At 40.0% G+C, this 22,538-nt stretch overlaps 1 protein-coding gene across 1 annotated transcript; it reads right to left on the bottom strand.

Moving 5' to 3' along the window:
* Positions 1 to 721: 721 nt before the first annotated feature.
* Positions 722 to 22,536, bottom strand: CUNHXorf58 (chromosome unknown CXorf58 homolog). Its single transcript, XM_032389684.1, has 9 exons — positions 22,420 to 22,536; positions 19,293 to 19,428; positions 18,162 to 18,261; positions 16,257 to 16,351; positions 15,499 to 15,610; positions 9,572 to 9,703; positions 4,142 to 4,371; positions 1,788 to 1,950; positions 722 to 1,251 (listed from the first exon to the last, which is right to left on the bottom strand). The coding sequence occupies exons 2-9, from the start codon at positions 19,406 to 19,408 to the stop codon at positions 1,075 to 1,077; spliced, it is 1,125 nt and encodes a 374-aa protein (XP_032245575.1). The 5' UTR covers positions 19,409 to 19,428; positions 22,420 to 22,536; the 3' UTR covers positions 722 to 1,074.
* Between the last annotated feature and the right edge of the window lie 2 nt (positions 22,537 to 22,538).

The raw sequence follows: 22,538 nt of genomic DNA, 5'->3' as shown, positions 1-22,538 counted from the left end.
GCTTCCCAATTTAACGAATGAGTATGTGTGACTCATGAGGACAAATACGTGTTTTCTATTCAACCGGCGTCCAGTACAAGCTCTGAAAACAAGGGGGTTATCCATCCTATTTTTGGGTATCAAATGATAATATATTAATATGGTAGAGTACATGTTTATGTTAACTATATTCTAGTGGGAATCATACACATTTACTCCAATATTCCTTATCATTTAAGAGAATGTTTTTCCAGGGAACGAGATCCATTTATAGGCTGCTTGCCTGAGTTAAATCAGCAATCAACCTCCGTATCTTACATGTTAACCAAAATAAAAAATTGTATTTTTAAAGTTCAATAAAGAATGCACTTTGTTTAATTATCATAGTCCCTGGTAAGGTTTGATATAATCCAACAGCCTAGATCACAAAAAAGGATCAATAATTTGTACTGTATCAGGAATAAAATAATCAAAAGGAGATTGGTAAATATTACTCAAAACAATTTTTATACTTGAAAAATATCCAAATACAGCATTGAAGCAGATGAGACATTCTGCCCCAGGTCCTTGCGATCCTCCATAATGATTAGGTATGCTACGTCACGCCTCCTATAGTAACGAATTCAGTATTAGTTTTATTATAATTCAGAATAGGTCAATCAAAAGGTGCTCTGTAAAAACAACATGCCAGTTTAAAAAAAAAAAAAAGGCACTGGAAGCTGACTCAAGAATAGCCTTTTATTCTGTGAATTCTAATATTTATGCTAAACATGGCCTGTTTAGATGTTTTTAAAAACAAAGGAAAATCAAAATTGAGTAAAAGTTCCAGGGACTAATTTACTCATCATTTCTTGAGTAAAACCGTATACAGCTAGTTTGAGGGCATCTAGTAGAAATCATTATTCAGACTAAAATTCTCTCAGTAAAAAAATATTAGTACTTATGGTAATACTAAAAGGGCTTAAAAATCGGTCACACATTTGGTTAAGAGAGCATCCTGAAGGCTTGTTTATGTATTTCCTTTTCCTTTAATATGCATATTAGCAAGACAAGCAGATTGTTAAATAATTTGGCTTTCTATCAGTTAGCTACACATTAACATGACGGAGGACTATTAATATACAAGTCTTGATACCAGGCGAACAACTCCTTTTCTTGTTTTTCCAATTCCTCATCTGGCATGAGCTCATCAACTTTCACAATGTCAAAAGGTGGGGTAGAGAAGATGATTGTCTGTCGCTGCTTTGTACCTCGTGTGTCCGTCTGTGGTTCCTAGGTAGAAGTATAAACAAAAGAGGAAAAGATTTTACATTTGGTTTTTACTACTTTCTGTTTTTATACTGGCTGTTTATACTTAGCCTCGTCTCCAAACATTTACAGCAGATTTAAAAAAAATGACAAAGCAATATGTGAATACGTGTTAGTTGCAAATATCCTACCATGTAGGAATGTACTGAGGCCGACTTTACACATACAGTTTTTAATAAGCTTGGATAGAAATGACTTATTTTGAGAAAAGCACCATTTGAGATGTGCTGAATCAACAGTGTCAACATACAGAGACTACTGTTGTTGGCCCCCTCATATTAGATGAGCCAAAACAGCCGGTATTTATCAGGTCAGCCATACTGTTGAAGAATTTTTAAAACATATGTTACCAAGAGGAACACAGCTTTATACTATCCAAGTACATACCAAAGGTGTTTCAGCCTTGAACTTGTAGATTAGGAAATTCTACTTATACAAATAGAATGACTTACAGTTTGAATAGTGTCCAAAACAATGAATTCAGTACAAGTTCAACTTACCGTCCCCATGGAAGCAGTTTTTTCTTTAGCCATCTTATAGGCTTTTTTCATTTTTTCAACTTTCATTTGAGCTTGCTTGGATCGACGACCCAGATGTTTAATTTGATTCTGCTGTTGGTAGGGCCGATATAAAGGTTTGATAGCTGAAAAGGATGAAGGGCATCTAGAAAAGATTTGAATTACAGACAGGAAAAAAATGCACCAAATAACATTTAAATGTAAAGCAAGTTGCAAATTTTATTAAAGCATCTTCCAGCAACTAGATCATAGGCCTCAGTATCTGGAGCAATACTGCATGCAAGTTTTTAGGCCAGAGCTATCATTTCTGCTTAAATTATATGGTGTAGTTCTTTATTTGTGCCACATGAAGGTGTAAAAATGATGATGTGGATCACGATGATGATGAAAATTATAAAACATGGTATCAATTTAAAATCAGTTTTCCTGGAAAATACCATGTAGTAGTCATTTGAATTATACACACACACACACACACAACATATACTAACACAAAAAGGTGTTAAATTTCATAATGGCTGAGAAAACAAGCTGTTCTTATCAGTGTTGGGATCAGATACAGGTGGCATCGTGCCCATAGCCCCCTAGGCCTCACCACTGCAAAGCACATAGGCCCAACTTCCAACCGCCAGCATCAGCCTCGCTCAGCGTAACAGCTTTCTTGTGAAAACAAGGGCCCATGTGCGGGGAAAGGACCTGAGAATTAATACTTCCCCTCCTAAACAGTCCTTAGCCAGTGCCTGATGTACATCGGCGTATAAATATCCCAACTCCCTTGCCCCCGCAGGATAACTTGAGTTGCACGTTCTGCGATGGCTTGGACATTCCCAGAAGGGATTAAGCTCCACTTACCCGCAGAAGTAACTTGTTTGCTAACACACGCTGTTTTGGCTGCCTGCCCCTCCTTGTTTCCCTTTCATCAGTGGTTCTGGGAATCACCTCCCAAATAGACTACTCATATCCAAATATTTGATCTCCTGGGAGATCCCAAACTAACACTGCATTCAAAGAAACCTGTAAGAAAGTACTTTTCCCTCTTTCATTGATTTAGGATTTGGCTACTTCATTTGGCTCTTCAGATGACTCATTCTTAGATAATCACTAGCAAGAGTCCAAATAGCAGGGAACCTGGGGTTATATATGGTGGCAGGGAAAATTACATCATTTATTTGACCTTGGTGGTAATAGGGTTAAGTTCTATATTCAGTGCTTATATAGATGAGTTAGAGAAAATCTATTTCATGATGGCAGACGACACCCTACACCAGGCCATCTGTCTGGCAAATGTATAGCCTTGATCATAAAATATATGGGCTAAATTATATTATTGGGTCAGCACCACTCATCTCTAGCCCTGGAAAAAACCCAGTGTGTTTGCCTGACAGTGGATCACCAGTGTCTTCATGTACTAAAGGAGTATTTTTTCATTTCAAATATGACGCTGTGGAAATAGACTACCAATAGATCCTCTTCAATCTGATTATCTCTTTCTTTTTTCTTAAGAAAGAAAGCTTCATTTGTAAATAAGATGGGCTAGGTGAGACTTGTAATGGAAAGAAAAAAGGAATATAATTGGAGCAGTCATATTCTGTCCGTATTGTTTCAGATCATAATACAGTCTATTTTGCTACAACATGAGTTTCTATAATGTGAATTGGCTCACATGCTATTGCTAAAGAAGGGAACAATGTCACTGTAATTTATATGCAATTTGTCCTCAGCAAGGGGAGCTGGAATCACAAGAGTAGAATTATAACCTTCAGCAGAAAAGGAAAAGGTCCTCAGTTGTGTGCAGCACAGGCAATGGGAGCCCTTTTGGCTGTATTTATGAAAACAAGAATTAGCACCTGCATCTAGGGCTCTCTCTCCAGAGGCACCCCCCACCCCCCAGTCCACCCTGACTGCCATCCCCCATGCTCCCTGCCTTGGGGGGGGGGGTTGGTTATTGGCAGGTTGCACTGCTTCTCATGTCCACTTAAAAGGCAACCACACTAGCCCAGGGCTCTACTTCCATCTGCATTATCTCCGTACCCACTGCCTGCTCTAATTAAAGAGAGGCCAGCATTTCTGCTCTCTCGTTGTACATTTTTTATATTTGCTGTGGTGGCCTCCAGCCGTCCTGAGCTGCCTGTCTGGTGGTATGAGTTATCTCCCCAGGTTCCAGTTGTCCTTTTTGTTAGTGCTCTGTTTACAAAGATGCCTACATTTTGAGCAATCTGCCTCAACCCTATTTTCCCCATATGCCCTATTATTATCTTTCATGAGCTATTTGGCAGAATGTGAACATTTTCAGAAATGCCCCTAGTATTGTGACCCCATTAAAATATCACTTTTACCTAACTTCAGAAACAATCTGTAGCTGGTGTTGACGCATCTCTTCTGTTTGTGGTCTCCGTAATAGATACTTCATTTCTTTTTGTAGACGGTTTGAGATTATTCCAGACTCTGCATAATCAACTATGTCATATATTATCATTGTCCTGGGGATGTTTTCGAGGTTTAATTTTCGCCAGTAGTTATTTCTGCCACCAGAAGATGCAGGGGTCTCATCCAGGAGACTGGAATACTATATGGAAAAAACAAGTAAGAATGATCAGTTGTGGGTACTCCACAATGTTTTTAGACACATTTCCCAAGGTTCAAATATCCATTGTCACTTCATCCAAAAGGCATTCCTTGAGCCCATCTCTGAACTTTATCAGCTACTTTCTTCTATGGCTTATTCCTGACTACTTGATGTTTTAGCTGTCTGTGTACTTAGCTCCCCCCCGAGAAGGCACGATCCTCATCACGCAGTATCACGCTCATAGTACCACACTCACTAAATCTTTATTTAATGATAAACATTTTATTTTATTTAATGAATAAACATTTTAATGCCAAATACATGATCTGCATACCTGGTAGTGCTTGTTCATAACATGCTTGGGTTGAGAGGACATTTGCACAAACCTTTTTATAAGAATAATGAGTTCACCTCTGGTACTAAGTGGCGAATTTCACGATTTTCATTTGGAGCTTTGTAGAAATCCCACTTGTATTTATTTATTTTTTTAATTTAAAATATCAAATTAGGAATGTTAAAGTGCAAATATATATAATTGATGCAACCTTATAAAATGTTCATTTAAGACATAGGAGTAGGCCGGAGGATCTACAATGCTTATCAGCTAGGCATTTAGGGTATATCGCACACACACACATATACAAGGAGTCTTTCTTTTGTATCATTTAGGCATGCACAAATTTTACTTACTACCATTTGATTGAATAAGCCCAGTCCTCCAACAACTTGTCTCAAATTTCAGTTTCCCCAGTATAACTTAACTGCATAAAGTACAAACTTTGCTGATAGCTCTCCAGTCCATAGATCACTACAGAAATAACAGATGTGTGTGGTGATGAGTGACAAATCATGTCCCTTCCTCCAAAGTGTCAGCAATTGGTCACTGAGGATCTGTTATTTAGTTGTATCACCTCTTTGTCTCCCAGTGATAAACCCCTGTGCCATTTTACAAAAAAAAAAAAAAAAAGATAATCAAAAGAATAGGCCAAAAGAGAAACCAAAATGAAATGAAATTCAAATCAAAGGTAAATGGAGTTCTAGAAGAAATAGGTGACGAGGGGATATTGACACTGCCATCATTCAAGAGACTGAGGGTGGGCAGCTAGAGGAACGTGCTGAAGGTGAACTTGGCAGCATAATTGAGGAAAGTGGTTGTGACGAAAAGGATGAAGCTGTCCCAGAGGAAGTGACATTGACAAAAAAGACTCTTCACATTACAGGAACTTTGAGAGATTTCACATTTAATGTGTAAAGGATAAAATGTTGGTAGGTAATCCGAACTTAAGAGTGTGACAATTCACCAAGGCATGGAAAAGATGCTCACTATGTACTGTAAGCTATATGAGAAGAACAAGAAAGCAAGCACTGTTTAAACTACTCCTCATACACTGCTTTTTAAAGCTTTATTGAGATTCACATCCCATACAATTCACCCATATAAAGTATATAATTCAATGGTTTTTAGTATATTTACAGTTGATAAGTTTTTTACAAAGAAATAAAACACTTTTCCTCCTCAATGTTTCCAATGTTTTAAATTATAGCATAATAAATGTTTTGTTTTTTGTTTTCCTATATATTTATAACAGACAATAAGAGAGTTTTTAATGTTTTGACAAGATTTTTCTGAAAGGCATGGAACAATCATGATTTTTCACATTGATTATTAAGTTTGCTTTGCATGGTTTCAGGTCATTTTTTAAAAGATTTTATTTTTAAAAAATCTCTACACCCAATGTGGGGCTTGAACCCACAACCCTGAGATCAAGAGTTGCACGCTCCACTGACAGAGTCAGCCAGGCGCCCCTGAACGGTCATTTTATGGCCCTGCACTACCGCACAAAGTGAGGACTGCCTGTATATTTTACCTGCTGAGAGTGGAGTAGTAAAATGAGTAAGCATCTCAGAACTGTCAATGACCTGCTCTGCACTTAGATATGTGACTTTGGGCAAGTTTTTAAAAATCTTTTTTTTCTTTTTTAAAGATTTTCTTTTTTCTTTTTTAATTTTTTATTGTTATGTTAATCACCATACATTACATCATTAGTTTTTATTTATTTGACAGAGACATAGAGAGCACAGATAGGCAGAGCGGCAGGCAGAGGGAGAGGGAGAAGCAGGCTCTCTGCGGACCAGGGAGCCCAATGTGGGGCTCGATCCCAGGACCCTGGGATCATGACCTGAGCTGTAGGCAGACGCTTAACGACTGAGCCACCCAGGTGCCCCAAGTTTTTAAAAATCTTATTAAACTCCATTGTTCTCATCTGTTAAAGGGTCACATAATTTACACACTTGAAGATTAAAGGAGATAATATGCACAAAAAGAGCCAACAAGGGGCGCCTGGGTGGCTCAGTCAGTTAAGCGGTTAAGCTTCTGCCTTCGGCTCAGGTCATGATCCCAGGTCCTGGGGTGGAGCCCCGTGTCAGGCTCCCTGCTCAGTGGGGAGTCTGCTTCTCCCTCTGCCCCTCCACCTGCTTGTGCTCTGTTTCTCTGTCTCTTTCTCTCAAATTTTTTTTTTTTTTTAAAAAAGAGCCAACAACAGTGCTGTTTCCATAAGGGGCTCAATAAAAGTCAGCAATCATCTGGGGTGCCTGGGTGGCTCAGTCGTTAAGCATCTGCCTTCGGCTCAGGTCATGATCCCAGGGTCCTGGGATTGAGCCCCGCATCTGGCTCCCTGCTTCTCCCTCTCCCACTCCCCCTGCTTGTGTTCCCTCTCTCGCTGTGTCTCTCTCTGTCAAATAAATAAATAAATCTTTAAAAAAAAAAAAAAGTCAGCAATCATCAAGTTTCTTTCTCCCAACATGTCTATCTGGGACTTCTTCCTATGGCACCAATCCTTGGCATAGTCACACTCTGCAAGTATGTGACCCATGTCCTTAGCAAAGATAGTTGGCATCCCCAAGCGCTACTTATTTCCTGGTTCAATCCCCTCATTTTCCAGGTTAAGACTCTAAAGGAAATAAAGCATAATTGGGAGTCTCTAAGGCACTGCATTAATTTCATGTGTCACAATGAAGCAACTGAGTGAATAGTTAAGGCCATATATTATTATTATTATGAGCCAGAATTTGGGGATCCCTTGCGTCTTTAGAACTTGTAAAATGGTGGTAATAATAGTACCTACCTCTTAGGGTTGTTATGAGAAGAAAAGGAATTGGCACTACTGAGCATTTGCTATTATTATTAATCAGGTATCTAGTTTAAGTTTCCTGACTTAGTACTGCTGTCCAGCCTGTTATGCAAACCAGGAACCTAGGAGCCATGCTGGACACCTCTCTTTAGCTGGCCCCTGTCTGTCACCAGGGCCCACTGCTTTTACTCTCTACTTATCTCTCTTGTCTCCAGCCTCACAGCCCTCCGCCAAGACACCACCATTTCTCCTGAGATACAGCAGGAACATCCAAACTAGGAGAAGGCTCTTGCTATCCTCTAATCCATTCCCTACACTGCAGCCAGACAGATCTCTTCACTCATTAGATTAGATCACCTCATTTCTTAACCCATTAAGAAGCATCAGCTTCTATTTGCACACAGGATCAAGAAAAAGAAAAACACCTTGCTGTGGTCAAAAGGCCTGCCTGATGCTCTCTTCCCAGCCCTCCAGGCTGCCTACGTACCAAACCCTCTGCTCCCTCTTCTCTACCCCACAGACCTGCTTTCGGGCCCTGCAGTTCCTCCTGCCACAGAGCCTCTGCCTGGGGCGCAACACCTGCTCAGCCCTGGACTGACGCTGTGACACATTGTTGATTGCCTGCCCATCAACCATTTCCCACTTCTCCCTTGCCTCCAGAGCCCGGATTTTTTTTTTTTTTTTCAAGTATGGAACAGCAATATGTTCCAGGAAGGAGGGCCCCAGCACATGAACCATGATTGCTCTAAGTCAATCATGGAAAATGATCCCATTTCCCTTTATCAGTGATGAGGTTAGGGGGAGTATGTGATCCAGTTCTGACCAATGGGACCTGAGGGGAAGTCTGTTGGGGGCTTTTGGCAAAGATTTTTCTTTTTTCTTTTCTTTTTTTAAGGTAGGCTCCACACCCAGCATGGAGCCCAACCCAGGGCTTGAACTCACAACCCTGAGATCAAGACGTGAGCTGAGATCAAGAGTTGGATGCTTAAGCAACTGAGCCACCCAAGTACCCCCAAAGATTTTTCTTCTTGCGATAAAAAGGAAAACGATGCTTCAGAGTCCCCTTGTTCCTGCCTTTGAAGGAAGTTAAGAATGTGATAGTCATCTTGTCACCATGTGAAGCACCGTAGAGAAGCTGACCCAGAACCCTGATGTTCTTGAGCTGCTGCATTAGCTAGCCCAGGACCCACCTATCTGTGGACTTCTGACATGGGACAATAAATGTCCTTTGTTGTTTAAGCCTCTTGTGGTTGGGAGTATTCTGTCACTTGTAGCACAAAGCATCCAAATAATAATCCAAATATTAATAGAACCCTTCCTTACTAGGTCAAATCTCCATCATGCACTCTTTCAAAACCATGTACTTGATTTCACATAATATAAAATTCACCATTTTAACCATTTTAAAAGTAGCACTACTATCTAATTCCAAAACATTTCTATTGCCCCCAAAAGAAAGGCTACATTCATTAGCTATCACTCCCCAGATGCAAAAAGCCAAATATTATATGATTCCATTAATACAAGCTACCCAGAATAGGTAAATTCAAGGAGACAGAAAACGGATTAGTGGTTGATAGGGGCTAGAGTGATGGGGAGGAATGGGGAGTGACAGCTTAATAGATGTGAGGTTTCCTTTTGGGGCAACAAAAAGGTTCTGGAACTAGATAGTGGCGGTGTTTGCACAACATTGTGAATGTACTTAATGTCACTGAATTGTACCATTTAAAATGGTAAATTTTATATTGTGTGTATTTTTCTATAATGAAAAAAATGAATGAAATTTTCTTCTTGGAGGACAAGGTCAGGAGGCTTTTTAAAATATTTTTTTAAAGATTTTATTTATTTGAGAGAGAGAAAGAGAGCGAGCGAGCATGAGGGGGGTGGGGCAGAGGAAGAGGGAGAAGCGGGCTCCCTGCTAAGCAGGGAGCCGGACAAGGGGCTTGATCCCAGGACCTCGAGATCATGACCTGAGCCGAAGGCAGACGCTTAACTGACTGAGCCACCCAGATGCCCCCAGAAGATTTTTTTAAATTGTTGTTTCTAATATCTAAATCTCAATTCCTTACTTGCATGTAATCTTTCAGGGTGACAATATCTATTTCATCAGTTACTTTGAATTTCTGGAAAAGATGTTCATCTTCCATAACTTGATGGTAAAACTTTTTTTTCCCCATCATTTTGCAAGCATCAGCCACTCCCTATAAAGAGAATAGAAAACAGACCTTTAAAACAGTAGTATAATAGCAACAATTATCAGTGCATATTTTATATATTTCTTCTGACAAATACATCAAATATTGTTCCTTTCTCCTAGCAGCTTGCTATTCAATAAAAAGACCGTATTTACAAAGAAAAGATTGTATAGGAGTTTTTAAACCATTTAAAATTTGTTTCCATAACCATATATACATAGTTTTAAAATGTAGCTGGAGGAGTAGCTGAGTCTACAACCCTCAGAGAACCACAGTGTTTTAAAAATCTGGTTATTTCCCCCTTAAAAAACATTCTTTTCCCTTAACAAAACAAATCTCTAGCGTCATTCGTGTTGTCAAGGCAGAGAAAGCTTCCTTGGTTATTAAATAGGTTGCCTTAGGAACTGCAGGGAAAGGTGTTCCTAAGGCCAGCTCTCTTTTATGTGTTAGTTAATACCTCGCCCCCAAATGGAAACATGTACGTTTCAGATTGCCTCCCTCTCCTTCAGACCTCATTCTCTGTGGCCAGAGTAGCAAAGCATTTTTTTTTTCTCTCTCTGAAATGTTGGCATTTTGTACTCAAGGACAGCCCCTGATAGGGCAGAGGTAGAAGATAGAAAATACGGAGGCCCAAATCTCATCTGGCCCTGTTTGTACCATACCCTTTCACATAATGCCCATCCTTTGCTAAGAGCTATACATAGACTGTGAGTAGAGACTTAAGTACTCCCCACCCTCGTTCCCACCCCCCATAAGTATGTGCTGACTCTTCTAACACATATTTATATTACATATCTGTGCTTCTGGCCACAAAGTATATGCTTATGAGAAGGGAGACTGGCTTAGATGAAAATTCAAATACCTTTGGATTCCAGATCAGTTTCTCTTCCCCTTTGTATCTCAGAATGTGTATTTGTGAAAGCATGGGAACTCCAGGTTATAATGCTGATATGAGGCCACTTGAGACGAGATCGAAATTTGGAATGTGTTCTTTTTACTTAACACACAATACAAGAATGAGCCTGAATGTATTGTCCATTTCATTTTTCACTTTTGTTATTGAGAATATTCCTTTTTTATTTATTTTTCTAATTCCAAAGCTTTGAACATGGACACACATGGAAAATGGAAGAATATTCAGATGGTTGTAGTTCTATTCCTAATACACTAAACTGAAGGGACAGAAACTGTTTATGTGATGAACCTTCCTTTAGGCAGATCATCTTTGTTTTCCATTTCATTAGTTTCTTCACACAGCACGCATCTTAAAGAGAAGGCAGTGTTGGCACGTGTCACCATTACGCTTTCTTGCAATTAATTTCCTGTGGGCTCTCATTAACCATTCTCACAGTAACACTAAAGGTAAAAGCAAATAAACTGTACAGAGAACACGTCTGAAAACTGTACAATTTCTGCTTTGAGAATTTCTTTAGCTATAACTGTATTTTACTTTAGCTCAAGTTACTCCGTAAGGGTATTTCTTGTCAGTCCCTCCCCACTCTACGCCCCTCAGCCACCACCCACAACCTCTCCAAGCCCCAGTTTCCTTATTTGTACAGTGCCTCAGCTGTAGGGCTCAGCTGTGTCAGGCCCATCCCGGTGTCCAGCCAAAAAAACCCTATGCCTGGCAGCGTGGGGCAGGCTCGCTGCCCACTTGCGACAGGGGCTTGAAAAAAGTTTGCCCTCCAACGGCCAGGATGTTCTTTCTCCGGCATCTGCTGGAGATGGCCAGCTTCAGGAAAGTGCTTCTGGGTCGGAAGGGATGGTTAAGAAGGGCCCAGCCCCAGGTGAAAGGGAAGGGTGGAAACCGGGCAAGGAGCCCAGGATAGCCGCCAATCAGACTAGGATTCAAGAGGCAGGTTCCATTCTTAGTGCGTGACTCAAAAGGTCAAAGGGGGGCATCTCTAAATTTGACACCTCCCCTGATACCTGGCATCACCGTGGCCCAGAAGCCCCCACAGGCCTGCAGCTCCGTGCTGGCCTAGATCCAGACCTGCGCTCGTGAAGTTACTCTACTATCTCAAGTCACTTCCCCGCCCAGCTGGAAATTCTCACTTACGAAGGTAGCAGTAACTGGTATCCCAGCACAGGCACAGAGTTTCCTGGTTTGGAGCAGTTCAGTTATATACGGTCTCCAAATTCATGAAAGCAGCACACCTGCTGGGGTTGTTTCAACCCTGAAGTGGGCACAGGGCGGCGGATAGATGGGGGGAGTATTCAAGCCTCAGTTCTGCCCCTGACAAGCCTCTCCGAGTTCCAGCTTCCTCACAGGCAAAAATGGGAATAACATGTACCTCACTGGAGTTATCAGGGGGCCGTATAAGAGAACATATTGAGCAGGCTTCCTGACTCAAGAGTGGTTAAGAGCACAGGCTCTGGAATCAGGATCACTGGGTTTTGATATCGGTTCCTTCCCTTTCTAGCTGTGAGACCTTAGGCAAGTGACTTAGTCGTTTAAAATGGAAGACAGCCACAGAATCTACATTCTAGAGTTTATGAGAATTAAATGATAATGCACACAAAATGTTTAACACAGTACTTGACAGTGCTCAATAAGGGCAGCTATTATTAATAATAATGTTTTTCCTTTTTACATAAATGCCCAATCCTCAAAAAGAACAGGGATCTTCAATTTAAACGAATGGTTGCTGGACATTAATGTTTCAGAACTGTCAATTACCCGGAGGCATTCCAGGCCACGGTGTGTGTTGGTGGGGGGCACCTTTATGACAGTGCTTGTCAAACTATATTGTGCCTAGGATCGTCTGGGGGTCTTGTTAAAACACAGGTGCTAATTCAGTGGGTCTGGGGTGGGGGCTGATAGTCCACATTTCTAATAAGTTCCAGGGGATGCCAGTGCTGTGGGTCTGTAGACCACACTGAGTAGCAAGGCTTTAGAATATTCTAAATATAGCTGGAGGATGAACTATAGTGACAACCGTCTGTAAATAAGCATTGCTCTGAAAATAGATCATCGAAGTAGGTAACTGAAATGAGATCTCTTTTTTGTACACATGGCTATCCAATTGTTCTAGCACCATTTGAACTGACCTGGCACATTTGATGAAAATCAACTGATCATCTATGAGTGCATATATTTCTGAATTCCCTATTCTATCTCATTGATTTACATGTCTATCTTTAAGCCATCACAACACTGTCAGGATCACTGCAGCTTTTTAAGCCTTGAAGTCAGGTAATGGAAACGTTTGTTCTTCTTCTCTAAGGCGGTTTAGGCTATTCTATGTCCTTTCACTTGTTTTTACTGTGTGTGTGTGTGTGTGTGTGTGTGTGTGTGTAAATACATGAGAAATACTGTTGGGAAATGATAAGGAAATGAAACTAGAATTGGAAGTAAGAACCAGGGAAAAGACAGAACAACAACAAAACTGTGTTCATCAGTGAACTTAAATTACACGTCTGAACTAAAACTGACTTATTTATTTCATACTAAGAATTAAGTGGGGGCTCCTGGCTGGCTCGGTCGGTAGACTGTGAGACTCTTGATCTTGGGGTTGTGGGTTTGAGCCCCACGATGGGTGTAGAGATTACTTAAAAATATAAAATCTCAAAAAAAAAAAGAGAAAGAAGTGAACTTAGGAAAGTTGGATCAGTTTGCTCAACACACAATTTCTACATTCAAAGGACTGATGCAAACTTAGAAAAATTCTCCTTCTACAGGTTTTCTATCAACCATGAATCCAAGTGTTACCAGTTTGTTACGAAGCTGAAAAAGGAATCCTAATCTGTTCTTTCATGTTCTCATCATTTAAATCCTCTCAGAATGTTTAGTGAAAAACTCAAACTAAACAGTGTTATCACATTTTTATAGTAAGAACAAAAATTTTTAAAAAACATATTTGTGTGAGCATTTTTATGGGCAAAAAAAAATGAAGGATACACAGTAAACTATTAACAGTGTTCACCCCAGGTGAGTGAAAGTCACAGCACAGAGAAGAAAGGCATGAGGCACAGTTTCCTTTTTTAAAAATCTCTGTGCTATTTCTTTTTTTCCCAACAGTCACTTTGTAATTTAAATAAAAACTAAAGTTATTATACAGCATTTTAATGAGTTTTAATATACACACAGTCCTTTCCAGTCACAGCCTTTAAGTTTCTCATTTGCTCCGGCCTGCAGACAGTAGGGGCCACCAGGAGCTGACCCAGGAGAATTTCTGTTCCTGGAACAGTCTCATCATGCAATCTCAGAAAAGCAACAATTGATGATATTTTATAGGAATGATAAGCTTATTCTGTACATAAATGTGGCATGAATTTATTCCTTGAGCATAGGATAAATATCAATTTTTGCATGTGAAGTCATTCTATATAAATGAACAAATACTAATGTTTCCAGAACACCATATTCCATATGAAAACACAGAGTCCATTTGATATATTCTGAAACTGAATGAAATGTTCTCTGATGTTGCCTGAGAACACAGAGAAAAGCAGTCTCTTTTTCTTTTCTAATATTCTCCAGAGAATAAATGCTGTATATCTTGGATCTGATCAGAAACTCCCAGGCTGAGTGGTCTATCCTGAACATGCACCATTACTGATGATTTTGGATGGGCCATACATTTCATGTAAAATATCTCCAGAAGGCTACGGGAAAATAACCTTTGATGTATGATTTATAAAAGGCTAAGTATGAGAATGCACACATTTTTTCCCTCAATTATAGTCATGTTTAAGGGCCAAAGGAGCAAAACCTACACTGTAGTAGCACTGCAGAGCCTTGCTATTAAAAGTGGGGTCCATGGACCAGCAGTAGTGGTTGCACCCGGGAACCGGTTAGAAATGCAGAATCTCAGGTCCCTTCCCAGATCTAATGAACCAGAAAATTTTAACAAGATTCTCAGGTGATTCCTATGCTGTAGACACAATTATGGTAAATATATATGAAACTTAAAAGTATGAGAAATCATATAAAGAAGGATAAATGTTTTAAAAGTTCATTTTCAATCCATAGTCCAGCACACTTTTTTTCTAAATATGCTACCAGAATCAAAGAAACCATGATAAAATGTCATTAAAATAAAATTGCATCAAATGTTCTGCATAATTTAAAAGCCCTGACCAATGGGCCACTTTAGTCCATTATTAACAAACCAAAATTTAATTTTTTTCTTTTCTTTTAATTTAAATTCAATTAGCCAACATATAGAACATCATTAGTTTCAGATGTAGAGTTCAGTGATTCATCAGTTGCATATAACACCCATGCTCATCTCATCACGTGCCCTCCTTAACGCCCGTCACCCAGTTACCCCATCCCCCCACCTACCTCCCCTCCACCAACCCTCAGTTTCTTTCCCATAGTTAAGAGTCTCTCATGAACAAACCAAAATTAAATAGAAAGAAAAGTGATGAGTATTTTTAAGGGCCTCTAAAAGTAATTCATTCCAAATATTTTTTTTGCTAATAAACAGAGACACCCTGAAACATGATGATTAAAAAAATACTACCTGGCTGCTGGGCCGTTTAATGGTGAAAACACTTAGTCTGTCCACTTTGAATGCAATTCAGATACTACATAGATGTTAAGAAGCGAAAGTAACATAAAATGGGGGCACCTGAGTGGCTCAGTCGGTTAAGCATCTGCCTCTGGCTCAGGTTGTGATCCCGGGGTCCTGGGATGGAGCCCCGCATTGGGCACCCTGCTCAGCGGGGAGCCTGCTTCTCCCTCTCCTTCCCGCTCATGCTCTCTGTCGCTATCTCTGTCTCTCTCTCTCAAATAAATAAATAAAAATCTTTAAAAAATAAAGCAACATAAAATATACATCATGAAACATCACCTCATTTGATGGCTTAAATAATTTTTTTCCACTGAAATACTTGTTACCATGGCCTTCAGTATGAAGAAAAATTTTAAATACGATGAAAGGTGGAAATGTTTCACCACTAAATCTGAAATAAAGACCAAAAATTAGTGATTTGGCATCAGGCTTGGGGCTTAGTTACTTCTCCTCCTATACTTAAGATAGTTCCCATAGTTTCCTGAATGCGCGGTAAAGGCTCTGCCAGAGCACGGAAAGAATGGGCAATGATATGGATTCCAGAGATGAAAGAGCCACAGTGGAGTGTGTGCACTCACAATTATTCTCATTCACGTGTCACACTGGACACATCATGGGAGATAAGCCACTCTCAAGGCAACTTTTGGCCCAAGAGTCATGCCTCAGTTTCCTCACATAATAAATGTAAATAAGAGGGCGCCTGGGTGGCTCAGTTGGTTAAGGGACTGCCTTTGGCTCAGGTCATGATCCTGGAGTCCCGGGATCGAGTCCCGCATTGGGCTCCCTGCTCAGCGGGGAGTCTGCTTCTCCCTTTGACCTTCCCCCCTCTCATGCTCTCTCTATCTCATTCTCTCTCAAATAAATAAATAAAATCTTAAAAAAAAAGAAAAAAAAAAGAAAAAATAAATGTAAATAAGAATAACACATTTACTCTGTAATTGTACCCTGAAAACGTATGAGGACTTGAGAAAATAAATTTCTAAGGTTTCTTCATTTTAACAAGTGCTTCTTGAAATAAATTAGCATAGAAATATTACCTGAATTTAACTTTACACTTCATGCTAGGATCTTTCAGGAGCTCAGCCTCTAAGGGGCTCACTTTCTTCAGTATTTCATGCGTCACACAACATTCCTGAAATAGATGATGATGCTATAAATGGAAAATGGTACCCAGCCCAGATGTAATTTACTGAGAATAACAGAGGTGGCATGGTAAAGTGAACAGTACACCAGGCTTGGAGTTCTGAATACCTGGGTTCTAGTCTTGGCTCTTCCATTTATCAACTGTGTAACCCTGAGTCAGTTACTTCCAAGTTGGAGTAGGTGTCCCTCCTTGACATCCCAGGCACTGTTCTTTCCCTATGACAACACTTTTCACCATGTATTATAATTAACTATGAACTAATCTGTGTCTTCTACTAGACTGTAAGCTGCATGAAGGTACTGATCATGTCTTTCTTCTTTACCATGTATGCCTAGCATCTAGTACAGTCCTTGGAACACAGCAGGTGTTCCAAATACTTGCTGAGCAAGTATTTGATGTTGAATGAATCATCACTGTAAAATGAGGAAGATAATAGTAATGTTACTAGCTTTTAAGTACCTTTTATATACCACACACTCTGTTACATGCCTTATAGACATAACCTCATTTAATCCTTGCAACTCAGCAATATTATTCAAATATTATCATTCTCATCCTTCCAATGAGCAGGCTGAGACTCTGGGAGTGTCTGTAACTTATTCAAAGGCATACAGGTAGTAAGTGGACAAGCCAGGATGCAAACATAGGTCTCTTTGACTCTAAAGCCCCACGACATGACCCTGCCAACCTTTATGCCTATGACAATCACATAAAAATGTACACCAAAGGGCTTTTAAAATGACAAATCATTATTAATGTCAGGTAGGAACCTGAAGTGTTAGGATAACAGATTTTTAAAAAAGAATTAATTTCCTTCTTTCTGTTATTATAAGCATCTAAAGTTATAACAAAACCAGTATTATGATAATTAAATGCAAGTTCTGTATGTGAAGACAATGGGTTATGGACCTGAAATGTCACCTGTTTACCTGAGTGGGTTTTCTCTGAGGTATTCTGCTTTTACTGGCATCAGAAATGGGTCTGTGGGTCAGATGGTGAAGAAGTGTACATACTGCTCAGACTTCATGATTTTTTTCAGAGCTGCTAAAATTACCTTTATGTGGCTATTACTAATTATAAACTATTATACTCATAGGTGATTTTATTAGAATACTTGGTATTATATGAAGGAAAGCTTTTTATACTCTGCTAGCATTGCCAGAGTTGTTTTTTTGGCGGGGGAGGGGGGAGTGAGGGGATGTGCACCTTAGGGGTTTTTTTTCTTTTACTTAAATAGGACCATATTATTCATACTGTTCTATACTTGCCTTTTTCGTTAATGAGATATCTTAGCTATCTTTGTATTGTAGAATCACATACAAGGCTGCAAGGTTTAACACCATGAAAGCGCCAACACTTATTTAACCAGCATCCCACTGTTGGACATTATATGGTTTATTTCTTTGCTATTACAAACAATACTGCAATGAAATTGTACATATATTGTATAACGGATTCCCAGAAGTGAAATCGTTGGGTGAAGGTAAGGGCACTTTTAATTCAGAGATTTTTCTTGTTGGACGATCAGTGTCCCACATCTTCAAATAAGAAATTGAATTTTTTAAAAACATCATTTTGGTTTCAGAAGAAAGAAATAACAGTCACCTACATTATTTACAAATAAATCCAGAAATATTCATTTAGGGCTAACCAAAGAAGCAATCCCAGAACCCCATGCACTATTATTAGATTCAAATAGAAGAGATAAAAAAGGTTTTGTATTTTATCTTTACTTAACAGACCTTTTAGCTTATAAGTAATTAGATCTGTCAGAGAAAACAAAAAGCAAAATACATACCGCCGCACAAACTGTGTGCTTTAGGAGTTGAAATATTGTTTTGTCCATATGAGATAACCAAGCTCTCTGGATCCTTTGAGCTGAAATAGCTTCACGAGCTCTGAGAAGAAAAACAAGAGGTTAACATTAATGAAGTAGTTTTCATTTTCCTAAAATCTTGGGGAACTCTGAATTTATGCTTCTTCCCCCTGCACCCTCCCGTCCCCTACCCTAAGACTGACCTAATGAAGAACATTTGGATGTGGTAATTGGAACTGGTCATTTGCAGAATCCAGTCAGAATGAGGATATAAGATATTTGAGAATATTTCCCTTGGGATTAAAAAAGTCCTGGCTAAAACTTTATCAGCAAAAGGCATATATAACTAAAAATGTAAGAAGAGACAAATTTGCTTTCTAAAAACATCCATGACCTAAAATGATTCCATTATAGTTAGTTCTTAAGAACACTGTCCAACTAGTCCAAGTGCTATGAAAATAGAATGTAGAATACTCAAAGTTACAGTAGGTCCAATTCTTTTCTGGGAACAGACAACCAGGCCCTAAAAAAAGAAACTTCTTTTTCTAATCTTCGCTTGAAACAGGCTCATCCCAGTCAGGTCAGAGAATTATCTTACTTTGGATCACATCTCAGCACTAGCAGATTGTAGGGATCACCCTCTCCAAACCCCCCCAATCCCATCCTTACCCCTCACAGGGCTACATGTGAAGAGAGGTGGATACTCCCGTATAATGTCACCCTTGGCTGGCAAAATGCAGACTGTAAGATGTAGAGTAGAAAAGGCCTGACATATGGAAACAAAGCTTTAAATCATCGCTGATGCCATTTATTAGCCGTTTAACCTTACGCAAATCACTTACCTTCTCCCAGTTGCTGCTTCCTCACTTATAAAATGTAATAATAAGACTGCTTCACAGAGTTGTCAGAATCAAAGAAATGTGTGTTAACATGCTTTGCAAATTATGAAATACTATAATTATAATAATTACTATTCAGTTCAAAAGTAATTTTAAAACACACAAAAAACCCTCTAATTTACAAAACAAGAAGTGTTTGATGTTAGCTGGGTAAATACGGTATGGAAACTGACCAGTTGTGGAAAACGATAAAGGGCGAAAGATGGCTACTTACTGTTGTACTGCCTTTCTCTTTCCAATATTTGACAGACGCATTTTGTAGTCTTTTCCTGAGCGTGGATTATCTGATTTTGGAACACCAGTAACTGATGCCTTTGAAGAACCCTTCATATTCCTTACGATGAAGTGCTCTGAAAGTACACAGATTCAGCATTTGAGGTCATAATCTATATTCTTGCACTGTTTGGACAAGACTCAAGTGCCATATGAATGTTGGGCTAATTCCAGAACACATTACAAAGGCAGGCATCATGGATCTGTTAATGTTGCTTACAGCTTACATGCTTTAGGTACTAAAAATATTCTGAGGGACATGGAAAAGACAAGTGGATCTATCCATAGCCTTCTAACTGGTCCGCCAGTCTTCAGTCTCTGTGTCCTCTTGGTCCTCCTCCACACCACAGCTCGAGTTAATTCTGTAGAGCAATAATCCAGCTTTCTGACTCCCCAGCTTAAAATCTTTAAGGGACACTTCATTTCCTCCACACTGAAGTCCAGACTCCTTAGAATGGTGTTCCAGACTTTTCTCAATCTACGGTCCACTCTTTCAAATATCAAAATACCAACTTTCACCAGCATTCCTCTCTAGACTCTGTGAGAACAAGAACTTCTCACCAAAATCAGCCAAAGTTTTTCAACTCTGTGCCATTGATCATGCCATTTCCTCTTCCTGGAGTGACTTCCCTACCGCCAGCAAACATCTATTCATCTTTCAAGACCCCAGCTATTTGATGCCTCTTCTCTGAAGTTTTCCACCCTCTCTTTTTCAACAACTGTTCACCCTGTCTCCAAGGTCCCATAATACTGTACATGCTTTTCGGGCGCCTGGGTGGCTCAGTTGGTTGGGCGGCTGCCTTCGGCTCAGGTCATGATCCTGGAGTCCCTGGATCGAGTCCCGCATCGGGCTCCCTGCTCGGCAGGGAGTCTGCTTCTCCCTCTGACCCTCCCCCCTCTCATGTACTCGCTCTCTCTCACTCTCTCTCTCAAATAAATAGATAAAATCTTTAAAAAAAAATACTGTACATGCTTTTCTTTCACAGTACTTCTCATGTTATGATTTTTCTTGGCTGTCACCCCACCAAGCTCATTGAGGGCCAGAGGCATCTTGCTAACTATGGAATCCTCCATGCCCAGCGAGAGTGGAGAATTTTTACATGCTTGTCTAAGAGCTTTCTGTCCTGGTTTTATCATGGAACAGCAGTGAGACTTTGGGCAAGTTCCTTAACCTCTTGGTACCTCAGTTCTCTCTGTGGTAAAGTGAGAGGGTGTGTACTAACTGTACTGATTCCAGCTTTGGTTTTCTATCCTTTGATGCATTATGCCGATTTGGATGCAGTTCACAAATTCTTAGTCACTGCTTAGTCTCTTCTACTAAAGCAGGGGCTCTTCATTTTCTTCTGGTGCCATGGACCCCTATGGACAGATTCCTAAGAATTACATTTTATAAATGCATAACATAAAACACATAGGACCACAAAGGACTCTATATTGAAATCACTGTCAAAATATTTTCAAAAACAAAATTATAGGAATCTGTCCTCTTTAGGCGTTAAATAAGATGAGCGCTCTAATAACTACTGTACTTGTGAGGTGGTAATGAGCAGAAATGGTATGTCAAGAAGTCTGCCATGACTGTAACACTGTATGAAAGTATCTGTGCTTTCTACTGGTGACTAAGTCCCAGGTACTGCTCATACCACTGTGCTTTGTTGCCTACACTATAAGTGAAAGAAATGTTAAAGTTCAGTTAGAGATGAGTGAAAATAAAGTTGTAATTTTTTCCCCATCTAAGTTCATATAGCCCTTGAATTAAGAACTCCTGCCCTGGGGCGCCTGGGTGGCTCAGTCAGGTTGAGCATCCAACTCTTGCTTTCAGCTCAGGTCATGAGCTCATGGGTCGTGGGATCAACGGGGAGTCGGCTTGAAAATTCTCTCATTCTGCCTCTCCCCCTGCTCTCTCTCTTTCAAATAAATAAATCTTTAAAAAAAATTTAAGAGCTTCTGCCCTAATTTATCACTATACTTCACTCTTTTATATACATGTGCCATTCCATTACAAATGCAGAGCCTTCAGTCTTCTCAATATTTGTCCTTGAGGATAGGGATAGGGATGGCTTGGAATATACAATTCTCTTGAGAAACAGAAAAGCAGCCCTTAACATGTGGGAGTTGGCCTGGCACTCACAGCTGGGATTTGGTACTATCCTGGCTTCCTAACATCACCCAAACCAGAGCAAAGCCTGGCTTCTTTGAATTCGCCCCCAAATTACCTAACCAAAGCCCAAATCTTTTTTTTTTTTTTTAAGTAGGCTGCATGCCCAGCGTGGAGACCAACGGGGGTCTTGAACTCACGACCCTGAGATCAAGACCTGAGCTGAGATTAAGAGCCTGATGCTTAACTCACTGTGCCACCCCAGGCGCCCCAGCCCAAATCTTATAATAAATTTTTCTAGCACCCTCTCACTGAGATGCCCTGCTGTGCCAAGTTGTGTGTTTTCCTTGCAGCAGTGAGGCATAATAAACCCAACTTGTTCAACTACAGATGTGTTCCTAGTGGTCTTTGGCTGGAGGGCGCGATGCGGCCTCACACAAACCCCCAAAATCTTTTGGATGCCCGCCGGGATGAATTTACACTTTCTACAGGGGTGAGGACGTGTAATACAGATCGAAATATGAAGCATACCCCGATTATGAGACAGTATAACAATTATTTAGGCGAGATCACAGGCTTTAAAGACAGACTACCTCGGTTTGGATTCTGGGTTCCCACTTTTTCCATGTGGCCTCGTACAAATTACTTCTCCGTGCCTCGGTTTCCTCATCTACTAGATTGGGAAGAATAATCGTACTCACCTACCTGGGTTGTTGGAAAGATTAGATGAATATGTGCAAGAAGTTTAGATCAGAGCTGAGCACATAGTAAACACGGTGTTAGTGTTTTGTTAATTAGTGTATTCCTGTTAATTAGATCATCACTCTCATTATTACCTTTTCTAGCAGTATTAAGGGACATTTGATTCCCAGAGAGGGTCAGGGCCTTTCGAGACTAAAGGATATGGCAAATTAGATTAAATTTAAAACCTCAGGAACTTCCAGCCCACGGAAAAAAAAAATCTGAAAACCTTTTGTGAGATAATTCCAGGCCCCAGGGGTCGGCAGCTTCCGGCTGTAAGACTTTCAAAGACGCCTGAGACCAGCTGAGCGCCCCCGCCCGGCGGCCTCGGCGCACAGTATTCCCAGC

Source organism: Phoca vitulina, unplaced genomic scaffold, assembly GCF_004348235.1.
Source record: "Phoca vitulina isolate PV1807 unplaced genomic scaffold, GSC_HSeal_1.0 scaffold55, whole genome shotgun sequence".
Lineage (NCBI taxonomy): Eukaryota > Metazoa > Chordata > Mammalia > Carnivora > Phocidae > Phoca > Phoca vitulina.
Note: the sequence above shows the minus strand (reverse complement) of the source record. Positions and strands in the feature narration are given on the sequence as shown.

What these genes read in the sequence shown, in the direction of transcription:
- CUNHXorf58 (XM_032389684.1), bottom strand. Translation starts at nt 19,408, where the DNA reads ATGAAGGGTTCTTCAAAGGCATCAGTTACTGGTGTTCCAAAATCAGAT. An exon ending in AGCACACAGTTTGTGCGGCG is followed by an intron (nt 16,352 to 18,161) that starts GTATGTATTTTG and finishes CATCTATTTCAG; the next exon opens with GAATGTTGTGTGACGCATGA. An exon ending in AAGTGTAAAGTTAAATTCAG is followed by an intron (nt 15,611 to 16,256) that starts GTAATATTTCTA and finishes TCTTTATTTCAG; the next exon opens with ATTTAGTGGTGAAACATTTC.